Source organism: Haliotis asinina, chromosome 6 (assembly GCF_037392515.1).
Source record: "Haliotis asinina isolate JCU_RB_2024 chromosome 6, JCU_Hal_asi_v2, whole genome shotgun sequence".
Lineage (NCBI taxonomy): Eukaryota > Metazoa > Mollusca > Gastropoda > Lepetellida > Haliotidae > Haliotis > Haliotis asinina.
Window position 1 is genome coordinate 5911613 of NC_090285.1, and position 22527 is coordinate 5934139.

At 39.6% G+C, this 22527-nt stretch overlaps 1 protein-coding gene across 1 annotated transcript in view; it reads right to left on the reverse strand.

Moving 5' to 3' along the window:
• Positions 1–16001: 16001 nt before the first annotated feature.
• LOC137286243 (beta-parvin-like) overlaps positions 16002–22527 on the reverse strand; it is an 82235-nt gene continuing 75709 nt past the window's right edge. The window contains exon 13 of the mRNA XM_067817976.1: positions 16002–21750. Within this exon, the coding sequence (XP_067674077.1) occupies positions 21662–21750 (89 nt within the window). The 3' untranslated portion in view covers positions 16002–21661. The remainder of the gene's footprint in view (positions 21751–22527) is intronic.

The window sequence follows — 22527 nt, forward strand, 5'->3', positions numbered from 1 at the left end:
AATATATCCAGATATATGTTTCAGGTTGCGTTTTGCTGGTGATCAATATTTTCCATAACCATAGCCTTTTTTGTTCATTAGGAGACATTTAGGCATATGTGCAAGAATGCATTGTTCCAATTCAAATTCCCACGCGTCCATATCGCACAGAATCGTCAATACCCGTTGAAAGTGCAAGCGGATATGGAGCATACAAGCAGGTGCGCGTTGAGGGTGGAGAGGAACCGCCAGATTGCTTCTGGTAAGAGAGAGCGAGGAGGGGCGCGACACCCAACTCTAACCCCTGGCGGCGCGAAACAATGGCGCATTGTAGTGGGGGCAGTGAAGCGAGGAGAGGGCTCGATGTCACTCGCTGGTGACTTACAACTGGAAGAAACTTGAGTCCTCCGCAAAACCACTGTCACAGACGCAGCTACCTGATCAACTTTCACCTCTCATTAACGCCTCTCACTGACCTCCACGGGAAATATAATAAATTTAAGGACTATATTGGTTTTGTCATAATGTTACAAGCGGGTTTCAGCGAACGCCTCGGGTGTTGAGTGTCTTTGGCCACGGGCTTTACCAAGCATCACACAACGCAAGTCGAGAAGTATTGCGTTTCAGTTTGTCCCACTAATGACCTGTCAATCAAGTAATTGTTATTGTGATTATTTGTTAAGAAAACACCATTATGATCTCCTAAAACTACATGTCGTTGATGATGTGGATCGTGATACACGACTGTATTATAATGTTCTTGTTTTAATTATGATAACAATGAAGCGACAGTTGCGATGAATCACCAGACTATAAACAAAGAATAAGTTTTAGAAACAAATCCCGACATACACGAGTATAGAGCTGCATGACAGAGTGTGTTTACCTCAGTGCTTGCAATGCTGGGGTCATGTTGTGACACATTAGTTTTGATATACACTGAAGGTTTTTTAATCTGACATTTCTATGCTGTGTCTATCTGGCTGAACTCTCGTATGTTGGACTGACAACACTCGCCACGACCCTCTGTCATTACATTCAAATGTCACATCGTCAGCTGTCTGTCCTTCAACACATAATGCCCTGAAGCCAAGGATTATATATGCAATATTCACAACGATGTGTGTGCGTGCGTGGGCGCGCGCATATGAGTAGTACATACATACATACATACATACATACATACATACATACATACATACATACATACATACATACATACATACATACATACATACATACATACATACATACATGCACAGTAATCGATTTCTAACACAATGTCTGATGTATCTCGAAGGTTTAATATTTTTTATAGACATACAAAAGTGATACCAAACGCTTGTTTTTTTTCAAGAGGAGGAGGTTGTATTTTCGTCATTCATTTCTCAAACTAAATATACATTCTTGTAGGCTGCTTAAGACGTACTTGTTTAATGGGCTTTCTAGAAGTTGGTGAGACAAATATGAAACATACAGCTTTATGGATTACAACTTCTTGTTTATTACGTTGAGGGACGTTTCAATGTAGATTCTTACATCGTTTTCAAGCTAAATGTAATCCACAAAGCTGTATGTTTCATTTTTGCTTAAGACGTGCATATTGTATGAGCGTGTGTTTTCCTACATAACATCTGTATTAATATATTGTTCAGGAAGCCATCTGTCCTGTATACAAATGTATAGTACATGATTTTTAACACAGATGCATGTTTTTGTCCAAAACCGCTGACGTCACATTATGACACAGATAATTTCAGATAGACAGGTCTTTCACATTCATATAATAGGCCATAAACAGATAAAGATATATGCTTAAAATAGATATAATGAGTGTACACAAAAGAATGTTTCCATCCAAGAATAGCAGCTGTACTGGCGTAATTTCCTGTTATTTTCAAGGAGAAACAGTGATAAAAAAGAAAGATCTCTGTTGTTAATATGTTACCTTGCAACATATACTTAAGTCTTGGTTTAATTAAACGTTTACATTGTAAGTCTTTATTACACGATAAGTGTTGTTCATTCAATACAATGATATCAATCACTGTACTGGTTGCACGTCATACAATGGATCACGGCGTCATTCACTCTCTGTCAGCTGATTGGTACGGGAATGCATGCTGAACCATTATTGCATTTTTACTTGAATAATTTAATAAATTCATAGCAAACACTGATTATAATAACCAAACTGCGTAATTTATACACATATTCTACATGACTTTTGTCCATTCAAGTCGTGTCACCTTTAGACAGAGTTGCTATAGCATTAGTAATGAAGCGGTATGATACACAGAGACGTTCATCTCCATGAATGTCCCTACTGTCCAAATCTCAAACGTTTTTTAGGCAAGGGACATTTGCATACTGTGACATCGCATGGTATATCAGATCTCCCACAGGCTCTGGAGACTGCGTGTATTTTCAAGGTCGATAGAAAGAGATTTAAACCACAAACAGTATACCCTATTGTAACTCGACTTCTCCAGGTCAGGATGTTGACGGTCTCAGAGAATCCCATTGTGTAAAATTTGCACATTATCATAATAAACCCATCACGCATATGTTGAGTATGACATTTAGTATAGGGTATGACCAGGTTAAATGTTAATACTGACGCAAAAGAACTACGTAGATATGAAACACACATATAAACAGCAAGCGGCAGTTTTCTAGTAGTGTACCACTACAGGTAACTATCTTTTACGCACTACTTTGAACTGATTGACCGGAAGTGACGTCACAAACTGCCACAGCATGGCGGAGATAATATGCGTATAATCGTCTTTGCTACTAGTCCAGCTGTGATAGGGTTGTGAGCGAGAGGTCAGCAAGTGCTGTGTTAAGACACCTGTCAATATGGAACTGGTATATACAGTCTTTAGGCTGTGTCAACGTCCGCAACAGCACCAGCAGCTCATGCTGTTAAACACAAACACCTCGGAAGCGCGTGTCACGACACAAACAGTCGGAGTTACGTATCTGTAGGAAAGGTTTCTCTTTATTAAAAAATAGTGATTATACATTAATTAGGTGGTGGCTAGAAAGATCGGCCGGTGATGAGTTTGAGTTTAAGACGTTCTGCTCAAAGATGATAACGACAGCAGAAGCGTGATACATTAATGGGAATTATAATTGAGACCACATTGATGAGAGAGCTGGTATTTACGTGCCTTCCTCAGTCGTCCAGCCGTATAACTACAAGGGCCACGAAGCAAATGAGCTGCATGTTATTCTTTCTTTACTACTTACACTCACAGGGAATCGAACCTGGGTCAACAATGTTACGAACCGGTTACGTTGTAATCATACGGCTCTACCACAGCTGGGTCTTGTTATACAGTGATCGTGGCGCTGCGCATGTCGTAAGTCACGTTAACGTACACAAGTTATCATCGTCTGAGATAACTGTGGGAGGAGGACACTTTATGGTTTTTTGAGTGAGTGAGTTAAAATTTAACGTCACCTCGATAATAGCTCTGCCATATAGTGACGTAACATGTGTCGTACTTGAGATTACACTTTCTTAGTTAAGTACAAATTCTAGTACCTTTTAGGTTGAGTCCCATCTGGGATTCGAGTCAGGCACCTAATCGCTAGTACACAAAGTCAGCCGCCTAACCTGCTGAAGGTGCGGGTTTTTTGCTAAGCCCAAAAATACTTATGTTACATTTGACCACTTTCTAAATGACATTGTGTGATCACAGAGTGACGAATCTGTCCTTTGAAAGTATCTTTCGTTGTTCCACAATTAAGGTCACTGGGTAGCAATAGATAGATGGATGATGGGTGGACAACTGACAAATATTTGTCTGACGATTTTATGAAAAAATGGATTTACGAGGACATGGCCTGCATAGTTCAGAGACCCCAACAGGTGGCCATCAGTACATAACCTTTCTCAGCTGTGAAAACTGTGTGACTCTACAGAACCAGGTGGCTTCAAAAGCTGATACACTATCGACCATTGGTTTGCATGATTCGTGCTCCACAAGACACACCCGACCGTGTGGCAATGCATTTTAAACCAGGTTTTGACACAATCATTCGAAGTATACAGCATGACACTACGGACCCATTCCTTCTTGCAAGCGTTAACCACGAATTAGCGTCGTGCAAAAACTCATGTATACACCGAGTGAACACGCGCCACCTACGTTCGTGTTTCAGTAACACGCGGTAAGTATAATACGTCAGCTTTTGCTTGGGAACCACAAAATGTGTTTGACTTAAGTCGGTTACAAGGAGATCGGTGTATATATAGCCTCGTACATGACAGGAAGAAGTGTCATGGCACAATGTCATGTAGGGTAAATAGTTCAGAGAGAAGAAACGAGGTGATGCTAACATGACTATTTATAGTGCCCATACAACACGTGTCCTGTTGACATGGATATACGCGGAATTACGAGTTTTCCTATTAACACTTTAATCCTCGCGTTTGTACAAATGTTTGAATCCGTCAGAAGGTTGATAGGCTGGTGCTCCTGCCTCTATAGCAATGTCAACAGCATCCTACTTTCATAGAATGGTATACTATTGGTTCCACCGACACACGTACAGACCCTCATTAAGATATAACTCCCCGTGTAATAAAAACATGCGAACAATGACAAGTGATCTCCATTATTTGTTAAAATATAATGAAGTGTTACTATGAATCTTTTATAGACCAGGGCCCATTTCTCAAGGCGATCATCGCGCAATGACCGAGAGCTACTACTAGAAGCTACGACCTCTTGGCACTAAGGTGCTTTTTGTGTAACGGGTACCCGTCCTTTACAAGATTCGTAATGACTTACTTGCACAAGAATCGATCGTAACAGAACAGAAGATCTATCTCACAAATCTCAACGCAACTTGTGTCGCCAGTGTACCATTTCCTAACAATGATCGCCTTGCACGTGTGTGCACTGGCTTTTCCGTTAAAATTGGAGTGACCACCCAGACAAGGTCAAAGAACTTCGAATGTATAGTTGGTGTGCTCCTTGACTTATCAGGCCCTGGTATTTCATTAGTTGTTACCGTTTGAGAGTGTTCATAGCACACAATATTCGTAAAACCGTCTTAAACTTCATGTTTAATTCACGCGTTTTACGTACATTTACTAAAATGAAGTAGTGTATATGCTTAGCTGAACCTAAACTAATGCTTAGTCTTTATTCATCTATGGCCGCAGAAAGGCCTGGTAGAACGGAAAATGATGCTCCCACATGTATAACTAGATTCACCCACAATACCTATCCCCATTGTCCCACACAAACTAACCCCATCTCCTCCCCCCACACTAACTATCCATTTCCACACTATCTCGACCAATACTATTCGACCACACTAAATACCACCTGCCACACTAACTACCCCTAGTAAACACCCTCACATAGTTTCGTAGTGTTCTTTATCCCAGAAGAAATATAGGCCCCCAGCAAGTAATGTTTATGTTATAGAACTGAGTGGAGGGATCAGTAGGTAAGCCTTGGTGATTTCAGTAGATTGATGCTCATGACGTTACTCACTCGTTTGCCTGGTCCAGATTATTTACGAGTGGAACAAATTTAGGTAAATATTACCGAGTGCAGCATGACACAAACCACCTTACACGCCATAAATTGTAGAAGAAGAAGAAGAAGAAGAAAGAAGAAGAAGAAAGAAGAAAAAGAAAGAAGAAAGAAGAAGAAGAAAAAGAAGAAGAGGATACTAACACACTGAGTGGACAGGTACCAGGTATGACGAGCCCTATAAACGGAGAGCTAACAGGATAACAGCAGCATTTCTTCGTAACATTCAATTCCTGTGAACTGAAGGTGATTTGGTTACGCAGGAAAGACAGAGCAGATGTAGGTCAGAGCACCTGTTGCTGTGTTTGGGTATTGCTCGCGTGATGTCTTCAGGTCCGGTTAAAGATATAGAGGATGTTTGACACCAGTGTGTGCAGGATAGGGACCTGTTCTATATTCACATCCCGGACATACGCCTATATCCGTGATTGCATACATGCGTGTATGTATAACAGGTATACGGTATAATCGATATTTCATGTGTGAAACAATCCATATCTGATGTCAAAAAAACTAGTACATGCAGGTATATTTGATGCTGTTCCAGAGCCTAAGTAAAACATTTTTTGGTCTGGGCATAGATGTTTAATGTTTGACAAGGATAGATATATTTGATGTTTGACCAGGGTACATATTTGTCAAGAGTAAATATATCTGATGGCTTATACGGGTAGTCAATTTATCAATGGCAAGCATATGAAACAATGCCGTTGTCACTTTCTTGATGTACTCAAACAACAAATGGACATTTTATTCAAAATGTACACGTATATGGCGAGGTCTGTTGGAACTGGTATATGTTTAATTGTTGCTGGAACGGTAGTCTGTCTCACAATCCCTGAACCTTAATATTTCACAAACCCCAGGTTGTTCTGCAATGCAGAAGTCCGAAATGAATCAAGTCTAGCTTTTGAGGAGGTTCGGGGCCAGATATGCTCTGAAATAAACATATTTCACAAATAAAACTGTTCATGAAAATAAACAAATATATAATAAAAGGAACTTTGAGACTTTCTTCACTTTCCTCAAACTGAGAGAAATCTAGACTTGCCCCATATTCTAGGCTTGCATGGCCTCTTTTCGATATATTTGTGTTTCAATGTCTGTATGACGGACTAAGGGTCTGAATCTCACATCACTGGGGCTCCTTTTCTTTTTATATATTCCCCGAGACTAAGCGTCTGGAACGGATTCAGTGGGGAGATGGACAGTCTCCCTCCATCGCAGCACGTGTCCATGATGCGTGGTGGGGGTTTATGCTGATGATGGGGGATAACCAGACAAACAGAGAGAGGTGTTCTCTCTGGTTCGCACGTTGTTGTCGACAAACGCCAAGAAATTGTCTTTGCAGACTGTGTACTTGTACATAGCGCCTCGTCTCACAAAGTCCACCAGTTTTCATTCAATGGGCTGCCTAAGAGGGGGCATAGCGTTTGAAGCATAGATTCGTGTGAATGGTATTTTCAATATGGTGTTGTATAGGTAATGTGCACTATATGGAGCAAATAGGTTCGTAGTGGGATCTTAAGTGACCGACGTATCTATCTTAGTAACATTTGTAATTCAAGCCATATATCAATTATCGAGTTATAACTGGACAAAGATACAAACACTTTATGTGGGGTTGTCTTGTGTACGTGTATAGCTGGCAGGTGGTTACAGTGCAGTGCGGTGTGATGTGGTGGAGTCGTAGTGTCGGGTGAGGTTACTGATGTGGGTTGCGGGTAGATAGTGTCGGGTGAGGTGTGGTGGGGTGGGTAGTGGAACCACTTTGTGTTTTCATTATAACAGCTCAAAGGAAGGTTGATGTTGCGAAAGACAGAGGAATACAAGTGTATGCTACTTAATTATTTAATGTAACATGTTACAATCGTAGATATTACTAATATATAATACAATATGAAATGAACATGATTTAGCACCGTACCCATTAGAACTTGGTGCGTCAGTGAGTTTAGTTTAATGCCGCACTCAGCAATATTCCAGCTATATAGTGGTGGTCTGTAACTAATCGAGTCTGGACCATAGAATCCAGTGATGAAAAACATGAGTATCGATCTGCACAATTGGGAACTGATGACGTGTCATCCAAGTCAGCGAGCCTGACCACCCGATCCCGTTAGTCGCCCCTTACGACAAGCACAGTCGTCTTTATAGCGAGCATGGGTTGCTGAAGGCCTATTCTTGCCCCAGACTTGCACGGGGCTGTTGGGACCGGTCAAAATTTAGTACCCGGGTTCTCAACCCCGCGTTATCCTTCCCTACCCTAATGCCCGTTATGTTATTTTATGACTTCACATTTGTAAGAAATATGTCGATAAATTCTTCAGCTTGGAGGATAAATTTTTCAATATCTTCATCATATGTTATATTCAAAAGAGGTGACTAATGGTGTCTAAATCTTCAAAGAACCTTTTAATATTGAATGAATAAGATATTACATTGCTTAATCTGTTAGTCACATGATCATAGCTGGTCTGGGTACTGAAACGAGAACCCGGGTCCAACTCATTACCTACCCGACCCGGGTATCCGGGTTACCCGTTCCAGCCAAAGTACCCATCATACTATTTTATGTATCACATTGTACACATGTACCAAATATACCAAAATGCCAATTTCTCCATACAAATTAAAAGTATCACAAAATTATAACTGGCATCTTACGCTCATCAAGTATATTGTAAAATATGCATGAAGCATCAATGCTTTGTTCCCCAAAGATCATGTTGATACTTTCCAGTCGCTTTCATTAATTAGTCTTAATCTTACCACTGTTGTTCTTGTAGCTATGATCGTCATTATACTACCATTAGTGGTTGAATTAAAGGGGGAAAACTGACCGTGAATCATCGTCGTCACAATAATCAGTATCATCATTGTATACTGTGGGAATGTTGGGCTACTGCTCTCATGTAACAAAAACTAAATGGTGAGATACTGGTCACAATGTTGACTGGTCCTAGTCAGTACGAGCAACACTTAAAGTATTGGTTTGTGTCATAGAAATGTGTCTTTCTCCATTTCTGTGGTTTGTGTGGTGTAGTTTTCCTATCTCTAGGCCCCCTGGACATGCGTCTTGAACAGGTGTTAACACAAGTACAACAGCGTTAAGTGTCTTGTAGATGTTGGTGAGATGGACAAGGAAAGTTCATACAGATAATCAAGTCTGACCCGCTTTAGACTCAGTTGGTCGACAGGTGTTACACTCGACACCGAGACGTCGACACAATTGTAATAAGGAAGTTGTATATCGATAGCGACTCGTCCTTCGCCAACAGCACAACTGTATCATATCTCCGTACATGATGAGTGAATAATATTTTGAGCAACTGTGTAGGATGTACTACAATTATCAAAACAAAAATAGCATTATCAGCATCGCAACTGGCAGCTCCCAGGTAAGGTACATGACTTATATCAGCTAGCAGCGATATGGTATAAGGTTCACTATGTTGACCCACATTGCCGGTATGTCATACAATCAAAACGTTTCATTCAAGGACTGACTTCTGAGGTTATGACCTTGAACACGATTATCATGTATGACACTTCTCGGCTTAATAAGTAAATAATAATTGTGCTTATTTTCATATCCCTAAGCATCAAACGCTTTATACGCTCTGATGATAAATCGATGGTGAATCGCCCCAGAAAAGGCACAGGTGTATCGGTACGTGTGTGTGTTATGACATGATTCATGACCCAGTCACTCAGGTGACATAAATCACTAGGTAAATGCGACCACGGTATCGTTGGCCACGTAATCAGCCCACAGACAGACTTGCCTCTGTACAAGCACCACTATTAGTCAAGTATACAATTCACGCTATGTATCCTTGGGTGATGAGGTCATCCGGATGTGAACTATGACCTCAGTTAGGAATCATTACCTGTGATAAACTACCCCAGGGCAACACTGCATAATTCCTTTAATTAACATGGATATCCTCATAATGCTGAAGTGTTAAGTAAACGTGACAATTATGGGCAGGGGTGTTAATACTAATTGGAACTACGATAATTAAATATTTTCGTGTGATATTTAACTATGTTTTTATATTTAAAATGGTTGTACATGCTTGTTCTGGAAAATAAGAATGTGTTTCTGTTTCAAAAAGTGCGCTTTAATTTTAACTTTAAACAAATTGTGTTTTGAGTTGACTGATTTTTTAAAAGTTGGCACCGTAACATTTAATGCGTAGGATTTCAATGGCAAAACGTTCGCTGTAGGTGTATGCTTGACGTGACCCCTCATTTCCCTACCTGACCTGGGTCCCCAGCCAGGTGTCTTTTACTGCATCGGAGTCTCTCTATACCTGCAACACTCGTGGTTATTGATGCGGGCATTAGACGGGCGACTCAATTAGCTCTTGTCAAAGTAGCAGCGTGTAATAGCTTTTTGTGTGTGTTTGGATAGGTATAGGGTTGCCAGGCGCTCGCCTATCTGAGCCGGGAATGTGAAGGTGGGGTTTGGGGGCTTTAAGAGGTATGGACATTTCAGCTATATTTAGCTCTACCCTGAGCCGGGTGTGGAGGAGGTGGTGGTTTGACCCCCGGGGTGAGAATGTCACACCCATGAGATAGGGAGCTCTGGGGGCTGCGATCGATGAGCTTTGGTTGCACGGTCGATAGCTGACAAACTGACGAGTACCTGTCGACAAAGACCATGTGTAACCGTTGTCCTGTTCCAGCGTCAATCTCCAGCTCTACCTGCAAACGGCTCGAGGGGAAATATTGACTCAGCGCTCGTGCTCTTTTGATCTTTGGTCAGGCATTTGTCCACCAAAGGATGGGCAGCATATACTGAATTTTCTCGCCCCGAAAACGCGCGGTTCTCTTCTCTGACCTTCCTGAGGAAAAGTTCAAATACTGATTTCCCATAAGAAAAACAATTCAGGTAAACTAAATTTCAATTTGGCTGTTCCGTTATCCCCCCTCCGGTTTATTCAAAATAAAGCTGACTTCATGATGTCCTAGTTTCACGTCATATGACCCTGGAGTGATCAGGAGTCGGTCTTGGTCAGGTGTACCTATCATACCTGTTCTCGCCTCTCTTACCTGTAATCAGAGATCAAAGATCGCCGCCTTCTTCGTTATAAGACGGTATGACATAGGTAATCCTATGTGATGCGCCTGCAGCAATATCTAATTGAGGATGTAACTTAATTCACCAACCAGCATGAACTATCGGTTTATAAGCTGCGGCAAAAAAATTGGTATTCCACCCGTACACCCGCATGGTAAACTCTTCGGCGTTCATGGTTTGTTAAACACTGGTTTCAATCGGGTAATTTTACGCGCGCTGACTAACGTTAAACCGCGATTGTTATAGTTTAAATGTAATTCAATCATATGTATAAATATTCGAATAATTCATTTAATAACTGATTTCATTGACATTTGAAAAGGTTATTCCGTGTATTTGGAACGATATTAATTTCAAATGGTCGCCATATCTTTGTCGAGGAAACTATGTACATATTTGTGCGTCTCAATGGATGTTAGGCCTGCAATCATCTTAGGCAATATTAATAATGTTAAACACAAATTGTTATTTGCCACATTTAAATTTGATGTATTATTAAACTTTATATTAATTCAAATAAGTTAATACGACTGTTTTTCGTATTACTAATATTAAATTGTTATGACATGAGGTATTAACTATTGCCATATGAACGAAATAGGCTTTTTTAAAACTTATTTTGAGTGGTATATATTACCTTAGTTTTCTTTTATAACACGAAAAATAAACACATGATAGCCTCGTTAACAGATTATGGCAGTTATAAGCGCTGGCGGGTGAATGTAACTCAAATAAGCAGGACGATGTAGGACCGAATCGCTACCTTCAGCTGTTTTGTTGACCTTTCACTTAGTGTTTTCGTCGTCGTCGTTTTCTTCATGATTTCACTCACTAGTTCATCAGAAACTGATGCTGATCAGTGTGCGAAATAACCACTGGCCCGTTGGCCCATGGCTAGTAAAATTCGATTCGGGCCAGTAAATCTCCACAGTCCGCGATCCGACTGGCTAGTGAATTTTCTTAGGGTCATTTTATCTACACTTTGCTTTTAGTGACTTACATGTATTTATGATGAAGTTTACAATAGTCTCTCATAACCCTAAATGGGTGGCTCACTTGTATTATGTTTTATAGCCTAAATGTGTCCTGTATTTTTTTATGTGAGGTGATCTCAAATAAATAACCTGTCTATATCTACAGGACTGTGTTATAATTCCTGCACGAGTCTTCTGTACGTTATTAACAAAATATTTAAGAAATTCTGACATGCGTTTTCTTTTTCGGTTTTGATGATATTTCACCTTTTTGTAATCTTGCGTTTGTTTCTACATTCAATTTTCCGACAAGGCTATTAAATTATTTTGTGGGCTGGAAACCTTCAGGCATATCTGGCCCGACTGGTTAGTAAAAATTGGAAACTATTTCGCACACTGCTGTTGATGCCTTATTCAAGGCTTCCCTAAAACAATAACAGGTTCCTTTCAATTATATTTCATGCTATTTTTTAAAATAAAAGTCTTGACTTCATTAACCTTTCACGCGAATAAGATGCGGTGAAAGGTCTACAGACGGAAACACCCCACAAATGCCTCTAAAGACATACAGAATCACCCGTAGCATTACAAATTCATGTTGAGGTCTAACGCTCAAATGATTTCTTCGGTAAACTGCATGACTATCGGATAACCATTTCTTGTTTGAATCATTTTTAGCAATCACCAGATATGGGTGTGTACGTTCATCACAGTCTGTGATTACATATACATCTGTTGACTCACTTAGAAATGATTTGTGAACTATTACGTACCGAATTTAATACCACAAATTCGGAAAATCATTAGTTTTGCTGAAGCTGAAGAAGAGCCAGAGTTAAAGACATACAGAGTGTGCGTAATATGTATAAAAATACACACGTGCCTTCTAAAATGGGAGTGACGAGAGACATCGTCATACAAAATGTGGTAGGGGAATTTCGAACTGAAAATTTAAGATAAATGGTAAAGAACTGAATAAACAATAATATGAGTAAGAGAGATAAAACATAAAACTGAAAACGTAATGACGTCATCGATGTAAACAGCTGTCGTGCCTCTGAGCCTTGCCCAAGTCGTTACACATGAGACGCATGGCCGACGTGACGCCGCATATGGTCATTGCGATGTGGCGTTATGTCTACCTGAGATGAACTGGTGGTTAACGGGACAGACATAATTAACACTTTAGGTGTGGAGGCAATGACACGGTGGGTTGTCCTCGATAGTCGTCCTGGAGCAATGATGCGATAATGACGTAGGAGGGAGCACCATTACGGCATGACGACCTCACCGCGGGCGGTGCCTTTCAGAAATCGCTAACACAATCGTGAAGGCAGGTAGACCCGGACGTCTAATTTATGACTATTTAATCTCTCATATACGACTTGTAGATTAAAGTAATTAAAATGACATCCACACGTAGGAAGTGCCAAGGATTGAGTACACCACATTTTCGCTGACGTTGCACTACTTCACCCCTTTGAAACAGAATCAGATAAAGTTGGCACGTAGAATGTACACTGTCCATAAAACCATGCATTAGTCAGCACGCAAGGACACGCTTTTCAATTAAGGTTTACTCGTTCGTGATTTCTAGAAATAAAGAACTACAAGGCATTAGAACAATATGATTCCTTCATGCTGTACCCCTGTGTAGCTGGCCATATGTCTAGGTTTCTGCTCACACAAAGACTGCATGTCCTGGCTGTCTCAGGCTATTTAATTTCCCTACCGCCATGCCCTTAGTCTCAAGCTGGAGCTCTAAAGCAAGTCTAGAATCTCCACAGGTACTGAATGGACCATGCCAGTTTCCAGTTTCAATGAAGCTGTGTTTTCTTCACAAATTTCACTGACCAAGGTTCTCCTGTTTCCTCCACCAAAGAGTTTTGTGTTGAGCCAGTCATAACTTCTGCTACTGGACCTATCCCTTGATGGTGGAACACTGAATGACAGTTGTTGTGAAGTACACCTTGATGGTGGAACACTGAATGACAGTTGTTGTGAAGTACACCTTGATGGTGGAACACAGAATGACTGTTGTTGTGAAGTACACCTTGATGGTGGAACACTGAATGACAGTTGTTGTGAAGTACAAAGAGGTGGCTGGTCTGGCCCAGTGGTAAAAAAATTGGCTTGCTAGCTCCTCACCTAAGACCGGATTCTAATCCCAACTTGGGTATAAGGGGTGATGCCCATTTCTGGGTCTCAAGCCTGAAATTGCTGCAGAGTTTGCTAAATGCAGCCCCAAACATTACTTACTCCTTGTAATTTACACAACTTGGTACCTCTTTGGACTGTCAAGTGTCTTGGACACAAGGTGTAATGATGAACAGTAATGTGAATTTCACACAACTATAAAATTTATCAAATTTATAGTTCACAAGAAAAATTGGTAATCAGAAAACTGTTTTTGTTGCACACTTTGAAAACATAAGGCAAACAGTGTGATATAAAAGCTCAAAAATGTTAAGCTCATTTGGTTCTACAATTTCCCAGATGAAAACAAGTAAAAAGAAATGACCAATAAAGTTAACTGTAACCTCAGCTAAAGTAACCCTATCAGGTACTTTTAAAGAAATGCCACTCATGATGGCTTTCAAAAAGTATTCATTGATAATTAAAAAAAAAGAAAATGTGTTTGCTGTGGCCAAGTGAGACTTCTCACTGAGTGAAATCACAGTTTGAAAGATACAAAACAACTTACTTATCCTCTTCCAACTGAATTTCTCATCAACTTTAAGTACTGATACTAAAACCTTGAATGAATTTATAAAACTGATAGCATTTTTATTACTGTCAAAATGCATATCCAATTAAAATATCCAATATATAAGTCATGGTGTTTTTATCTCGGCATTAAAACAGCAATGGAACAAGTATGAATCACTCAATGTGGGCTGGCTAATCCATACAGTCTCTCCAGAGAAAATGAGTGAATCAGTCAACCTCACTATAAACCTTGACTTTAATCTTAGTTGTCCTATACACTTATCTCACTGGTGTGTGCACACACATGTATTTATTAATCCTGTACCCATCGATAGTCTGGTTGTATCACTGTGACCTGTAAACTAATCAGCTTAGACAGTCCAAAGATCATAATCCATCTGAAATTTGGTGCTTAGACAGTCCAAGGATCATAATCCATCCAACTGAATTGTGATGCTTACATAGTCTAAGAATCATATTCCATCTGAATCACCATGCTTAAACAGAACAAGGATCATCATCCATCTGAATTGCTATCCTTAGTACAAGGATCGTTATCCATCTGAATTGCTATCCTTAGTACAAGGATCGTTATCCATCTGAATTGCTATCCTTAGTACAAGGATCATAATCCATCTGAATTGCTATCCTTAGTACAAGGATCGTTATCCATCTGAATTGCTATCCTTAGTACAAGGATCATAATCCATCTGAATTGCTATCCTTAGTACAAGGATCGTTATCCATCTGAATTGCTATCCTTAGTACAAGGATCGTTATCCATCTGAATTGCTATCCTTAGTACAAGGATCGTTATCCATCTGAATTGCTATCCTTAGTACAAGGATCGTTATCCATCTGAATTGCTATCCTTAGTACAAGGATCATAATCCATCTGAATTGCTATCCTTAGTACAAGGATCATCATCCATCTGAATTGCTATCCTTAGTACAAGGATCGTTATCCATCTGAATTGCTATCCTTAGTACAAGGATCATCATCCATCTGAATTGCTATCCTTAGTACAAGGATCGTTATCCATCTGAATTGCTATCCTTAGTACAAGGATCGTTATCCATCTGAATTGCTATCCTTAGTACAAGGATCATCATCCATCTGAATTGCTATCCTTAGTACAAGGATCGTTATCCATCTGAATTGCTATCCTTAGTACAAGGATCATAATCCATCTGAATTGCTATCCTTAGTACAAGGATCGTTATCCATCTGAATTGCTATCCTTAGTACAAGGATCGTTATCCATCTGAATTGCTATCCTTAGTACAAGGATCATTATCCATCTGAATTGCTATCCTTAGTACAAGGATCATCATCCATCTGAATTGCTATCCTTAGTACAAGGATCATCATCCATCTGAATTGCTATCCTTAGTACAAGGATCGTTATCCATCTGAATTGCTATCCTTAGTACAAGGATCATAATCCATCTGAATTGCTATCCTTAGTACAAGGATCATAATCCATCTGAATTGCTATCCTTAGACAGAACAAGGATCAAAATCCATTGCAATCCCAATGCTAAGAAAGTCCAGAGATTAAAATTCATTAGAATCTCAATGCTGAGGCAGTCACTTCATCCAAATTTCCATGAGCAACTGATTGACCTGAGGGTAAAGAACCTAAACATCCTTTGTGACAGAAAGACAAGAAGCATGGCTATGACATGCAGTAGTATTTGCTTTATTAAAACAATATATGTCATGCGATACATTACTGTCACTACTTATATTGGTGTGACTATATAAATACTACAAATCAAATACAACTCATAAAGACAGCACAGGGAAGCAGTGGTCCCAAACTACAGTCAGGATCATAACAAACTTACCCTCTCACCTGGGGCTGAAACAATTTACTGATGCATAGATGTATCAACATATTCAGATACAATAATTTAACTGAAAAGAAACACAGTTGTCATTTGTTTAACAAAATATACTGTACCATTCAAGGTAACAAACGTTTTATTATGCACTAATGGTGTGACTTGCTATTGCCCTGCACTGTACAAACTTGTCTATACTGTACACTGAACTCCCCATCTCCCAAGCTTAGCGTGTTATCATACACACATATTCTTCATTGCATGTACTGTCATCATGCACAGACTTTCATCATCTATAGCTAGACAAATACACAATAACAAATTCACTGATGAATATATGTTAATGCCACAATGGATTATTTTTTTCACAAATATAATATTTTTGGTCAAGGTACAAGGACTGTTAAGTACTGAAAGCTGACATACGCTACATGACAAGTTCAGCACTGACTGCAACACAAGACTGGTATCATTACTATATACTCATACATGAAGTTTATACCAATGGAGTTACTGCTCATCAAATCATCCTTCATAGGATGCATGACAGGAAGTACTAATATACATTTTCTAAGAGAAATGTCCACAAAGTTTGAGGTGTCATACCACAATGATAACGAGAGTTGACGGGAAACTGCGAACAAAGGATTCAAACCACAAGACACTCACTTGGATTTCTCTTTATGGTGGTAGTCAGTTTACCACAAATCACTTATGTCTTAATGTAAGGTTTGGCAGTTGGGTATAAGGTGAACATTGAAATGTTCCACTGTGGCATCAGTAACAGAAAACTTATATACAATATTATCAGAGCTCTATAAATTGCTTTTGTTAGGCTTGATTTAGCCTCTCTCCCTCCATAAGGTGTGTATGAATAATTGACAACAACGAAAGAAGATAGCATCATTAATTGTTGCTTTTATCAGCAAAACAGAAACCGCTAGTATCAGTCTTCTGATATCTTTGCGGACCTTTATCTGGACTGTCAGGAAAACATACAGGAGCTAATACAAAGAATAACAAACAAAGAAAGGCACTTTAGAAAGAGTTATCTATCAGTCTAATTGCACTTGTAAACTCTCATAAAATATTAAAATGTTAAAAACCTTTCCTGATAATTAAAGATAATTAATACCAGTGGGTTATTTCAAAACAATATTTGTAACTGACAAACATACAATATGTGAACATCATAATGAAATTAGATTGCAGGTATAACACAACAAAACTGACCATGTTTTTTCTTAACATTAAAGAGCCTGTGATGACAAATGTTTATAGCACCAATAGAATCATAACTGCTGTGCACAATATCAGATTGATGGGATACCTGGCTACAGGTAATGACAGGTAAACCATAGGTAACCCAATAAATGCAACTGAATCGGACATAGGAGCTTGTACTTCAGGATGGGTATATGTCCACAACATGACGGTACCTACAACTGCTTTTCCCTACAATAACACCATCGAGTCATTATCACATACAGCTGCTAAAGTAACAGTTAGCAAAAATTTAGCTGGTTGTTCAAAACACTCCACAATCGCTTTTTGAGATAATTTGCTAGCAAAAGACCACAAAGTTGACAGGCCAAATCCAAGATAAATACTGTCTGAGAGGTGTTGGTGGTAGGACAGGAGATGAGATGTGCTGAAAAATGACAAAACCTAAATAAAATATCAATGGGAGAAGACAAATGGGAGATGCATTTAATCTCTGGGTATGTACCATCAGTGAAAGATGTACAGGTGGGGCAGCGATATGTGAAGCAGACTGGATGTCCCTGTGTGTAGGTGTGTGTGTGCATGTGTGTGCCTCTGTGTATGTGTACGCATGTGTGTGTGTGTGAAAGAGAGAGCATGTGTGTGAGTGAATGTATTTGTGTTGTGTAGACTCACAATTAGCCCCATTAGTAAACTTAATTTACCTGAAAACTACTAAAACAGGAAAATTAAAAAATAAACACAAACAAACCAAATTAAATATTATCCAAAAGGTACTTAGTACAATTGTATATTTAAGTGCTGATGCAACCATCAGTTGGACTTTTCAAATATATTCTCCTGGGTCCGGGTGACATGGTAAGGGTGTTGATGTCAATGTATATATGACCTTATTGCTGCCTTGTCCAGCTACTGGATGATAAATGAGAGGGGGGGAATTTACGGTGATTGTTTACAGAACTCTCCCACTGATAACTCAGTGAGGAGCCAAACTGGAACGCATCATCCACAGTATCACTAACTACTAGAGGTGTGACCATACAGAAAACTCACGATACGATACGCATCGCGATATCTTGGACCGATACGATATGATACGATTCGATTCACACCATGATATGCTATCTTTACTCATTTCCTTTCAAAACATATATTTTGATATGAAGTAACAGTATGAATTTTGACATAATTGTCAATTTCCAGTGAAAATTAACCATTTTAAGGTCAACGATACGTATCACGATACGAAAAAAACCCATATATTTATCGTCCAATAAAGTATCATGATCATCAATACTACCATATATCGTCACAGCTCTACTAACTACCCATTTGAGAACACAATATGATATTCACAAAAATCCCTATGAAAGCTGACACCTAAAATCATCAATGTCTACAGAACTGTTTTAGACCCTTTAGAATAAGACTGTGTGGAAAACAAGACACAAAATTACCTGAATTCCACATTAAAACGACTAATGGTGTTTTACATTGTTCATATGATCTTGAGACAGGACATGATGGCTATACATATACTCATTTGTAAACAAGACTTTTTATTTGTCAGCTGACACCGCAATGTTGTGTTGACTAATGAAGATGGTCATGTAGGATAAAGGTCATAGTGAGTCTTGTACAGCTGACCTGACTGAATATCTCAGGGCAGATCTCTGTACTCACCAACATATCTCAGTAGTCAGTCTGTCTGGTATGCTGGTTAATGGGGGAGGGGAAAGGAATGGAAGTGGATTGCTATCCCACTGGACAGAGGAAAGGACAGAAGGAATTAGAAGCTGGTTGTGTGGGTCAAGGAAAGACGACATTCAATGACATTTGGCATAATTAATCCTGTACTTGATGTGAAGATTTGGCTATGCCAGTTGGCAGGTTCCATTATCTGACCCTGACAACTACCTTTGAAACTGGCATCTCCCCTCTGACAGAGTCTACCCAATACTGGGCAGTAGAAAGCAGCTGGGATTCTCTCAACTCTCACACATGTAACACAATATTTCCCTGTAATCTTCTCCTTGTTTACAGAAACAATATTTGTTGTTTATTTCTTTTCATGAAACCTGTGTAATTGATGACTTGAAAAGTTAGGCTTCTTCAGAGAGAGCGTAAATGTTGGTTTAATTAGGCAGTTTTTATGAGTGGCATTTCACTGTCACTGTAAGGGAACACAATATCAATGCCCATTAAAGATTTCTTTCTCCTTATTTGATGTGGTAATTCACACTGGAATAAAGGAGACCACAGTCCAGTGTCATTAGATGCACCTAAGGAATATTTGAACCCACTGTATCCCTTCATAAACAGAGTCTATGGGTTCAGCATCACTGCTAGCTTGGTACAACTCACCGCTTTAATGGCCCTAGGTCCCAGCCCATCCCTAGGGGGGCTAATCAGCTTTAGGTGCCCCTGGGTGAGGAATGTTGGTTCACTGTCATTATCCCTGTCCCTGTGATTACATTCAACAACTTACACATCTGGAAGTCACTTCTTACATGGCAGGCAGTGGGAGGGGCACAATAAACCTCTAGAGTAGAGGTGGGGGCAGGACCTCAATGATAGAGCATATGGGGTTGGGGTAGTGGTAGAGATGAGCAAGCAACTGGATCAGCCTCCCAGAGATGTTTGAGGGTGGGTTGCTTGTGGTGTTACTTGGGCAGAGGGAAAGAACTGAAGGGTGTAGTGGAATATGGAGGCATAAGCAACAAGAAGGGAAATATATGCCATAGCCTGACCATTAAGCCCAGAAAAAAGTTATCTTATATAAAACTTATAAAAATATTCTTATCTACAAAACAAGTCCCAAGGACACCCAGAATCATCCTTAATGTTTAAATTTTCCAAAAACACGCTAGACTTGAAGGTGACTAATTCATATATTTTATTTAATATATTCTTTATGGTCTGGGATACAGGCCATGTATGAAACTGACAGAGGTGAAGGTATGGGGTGTTGATGTATATTGTAACCATGATGTAAACCAAGAGGGAGGGGAACCCCTTCCAGTGGGACATGAGGACACTGTCTTTTCAAACACTTACATGGACAACATGCTGAAATGTTTACCCACTTAAACCACCTATGAACCCCGGCAATAAAAGAGACACTTCTGATTTCCTCTGTAAGAAGCATTACACAGTTCTGGATGAGCAAAGGACCTTGCACAGACCAAGTCAAGCCAACGACACAATGTGACAACACCACAGACCCTTCAGCCTGTATCCATTGCAGCTAAAGTAGTCAAGTGTTGAAAGGGCTGATAACAGAGATAGGGATCAGCTCCTTGGCTTGTCACTACAGCCCTGGTCTGGCCTCCACATTAGGGCCGCAGCAATCATTATGTCATCAGTACTAGATAAACAGGTTACTTGCCATGTGTTCCTTCAATCAGAAACTCAACCCGGTTGAGAAAGGTCCCTATCATGGCCATTATACAGCTTGGGGCAACACTATCAATAGGCAAACAGCATATGGATATCAGCCAAGTGGTTGATAAATATGACATATACAGTTTAATATGACATCTTTGTGGGATATAAGTCCTTTAGAAAAAACACATTATGGTTTGTTATAAAAAATTAATGCCACTTCCAGCCTACTTAAGGAATAATCGTAGGATTAATACATACAGAAGGTCGTTTATTTGGCTTAGTATTGTGACAACCTTACAAAGCTGTTATGTTAAATCAGGTACAACAGGCACAATGTGGCTGACTCATGGGAGATTACCGAGTACGCATATCTGTCCTGTACACGTAGCCCACAACAATGAATAGTCCTATCTGTCTATGGCTACCCACCTATACAAAATAAGAACTAAGAAAAAGTTTTACAATACGACGATAATGTTGATTATATTTGACAGGTAGAAGTAACACCATATAAAGGCAGTTGTGCTATGGTGATGATGATTATACTAGACAGCTATAAGTAACACCAACTACATGCAGTAGTTTTTAATGCTTGGTGCATTGCCATCAACAATGGCCATGTCAGTTGCACTTAAGATGTTGGATGACAGAATTACAGATGAAGGTTTCACACAATGATGGTTCTTCCATCAAAATTCACACTTTGATGGAGAGAGTCCTGTTTTCCCAAGGTACCCGAGGGTACGAGTTATTTTTTTCCAAGTGATGTTGTCTTGTATAAACACTGAAGTTGTCTCATCTATGCAGGAAATAGCCCTGTATCACTCAGTGGCAGTTGTGGCTGATGGTGTTGGCACATGTAAACTGATGTCAATGACGATGTTGTGAATCTACATGCTGACACTGCCGCCGTCTTTGTACTTGGTGAAAACATTGTACAGCACTCTCAATGTCGACTTCAGGTCAAGGTTGACAACATCTGCAAGAGAACAATAATAATTAGCATATTGTGTTTTTCTTGTACATTACAACAGGACAACGAATGAGCACATTTATTTAATTTTAGATCATAGCTTTGCTTCATTACAAGGGGGTCGATGGAGTTAAGGCATATACTTGTCACATTGAAGATCCAGGTTTAGTTTCCCAGGAAGCACATTTCCGGTGTATCCTGCAATGGAATATTGCTAAAAGTGGTGTAAAACCCAACTCACTCACTCACTCATTACAAAAGTGTACCGTGTAAGGTCAAATATGGATGACTTCTGTTTAACTTAAACACACCATATCATTGTGACCTTCAGATAACTGTGCTGGACCAGGAAAGCCAATAACAAAAACATGACTACTCTGTACTGAGTACAGAGCAAGAGAGCCATAAGGAACTGACAGTGTATGGTATTACGCTGCCTTAAACAATATTCCAGCAATGTCAGTGTTGGGACACCAGAAATTAGCTTCACACATTTTTCTCACGTGGGGACTCGAATCCGGGTCTTCGGCAGGATGAAGGAACACTTTAACCACTACACTGTGTTAAAGTTCCAGACAGTAATTTACATTAAATAATAGAGTTAGAGACACAGATCCTAACATTCACAAAATAACAAGATTTGCCCAGCATGTGTTAAAGAGCCAGACAGTAAGAGCTGGTAGGTTTACCAAACACTTCTATCAATGAAAAGGGTTATGGTTATCTTCATTCAAGTTTACAACACTTTCATAAGAAGGGAGAAAGGTGTGAAAGGGGTTTACA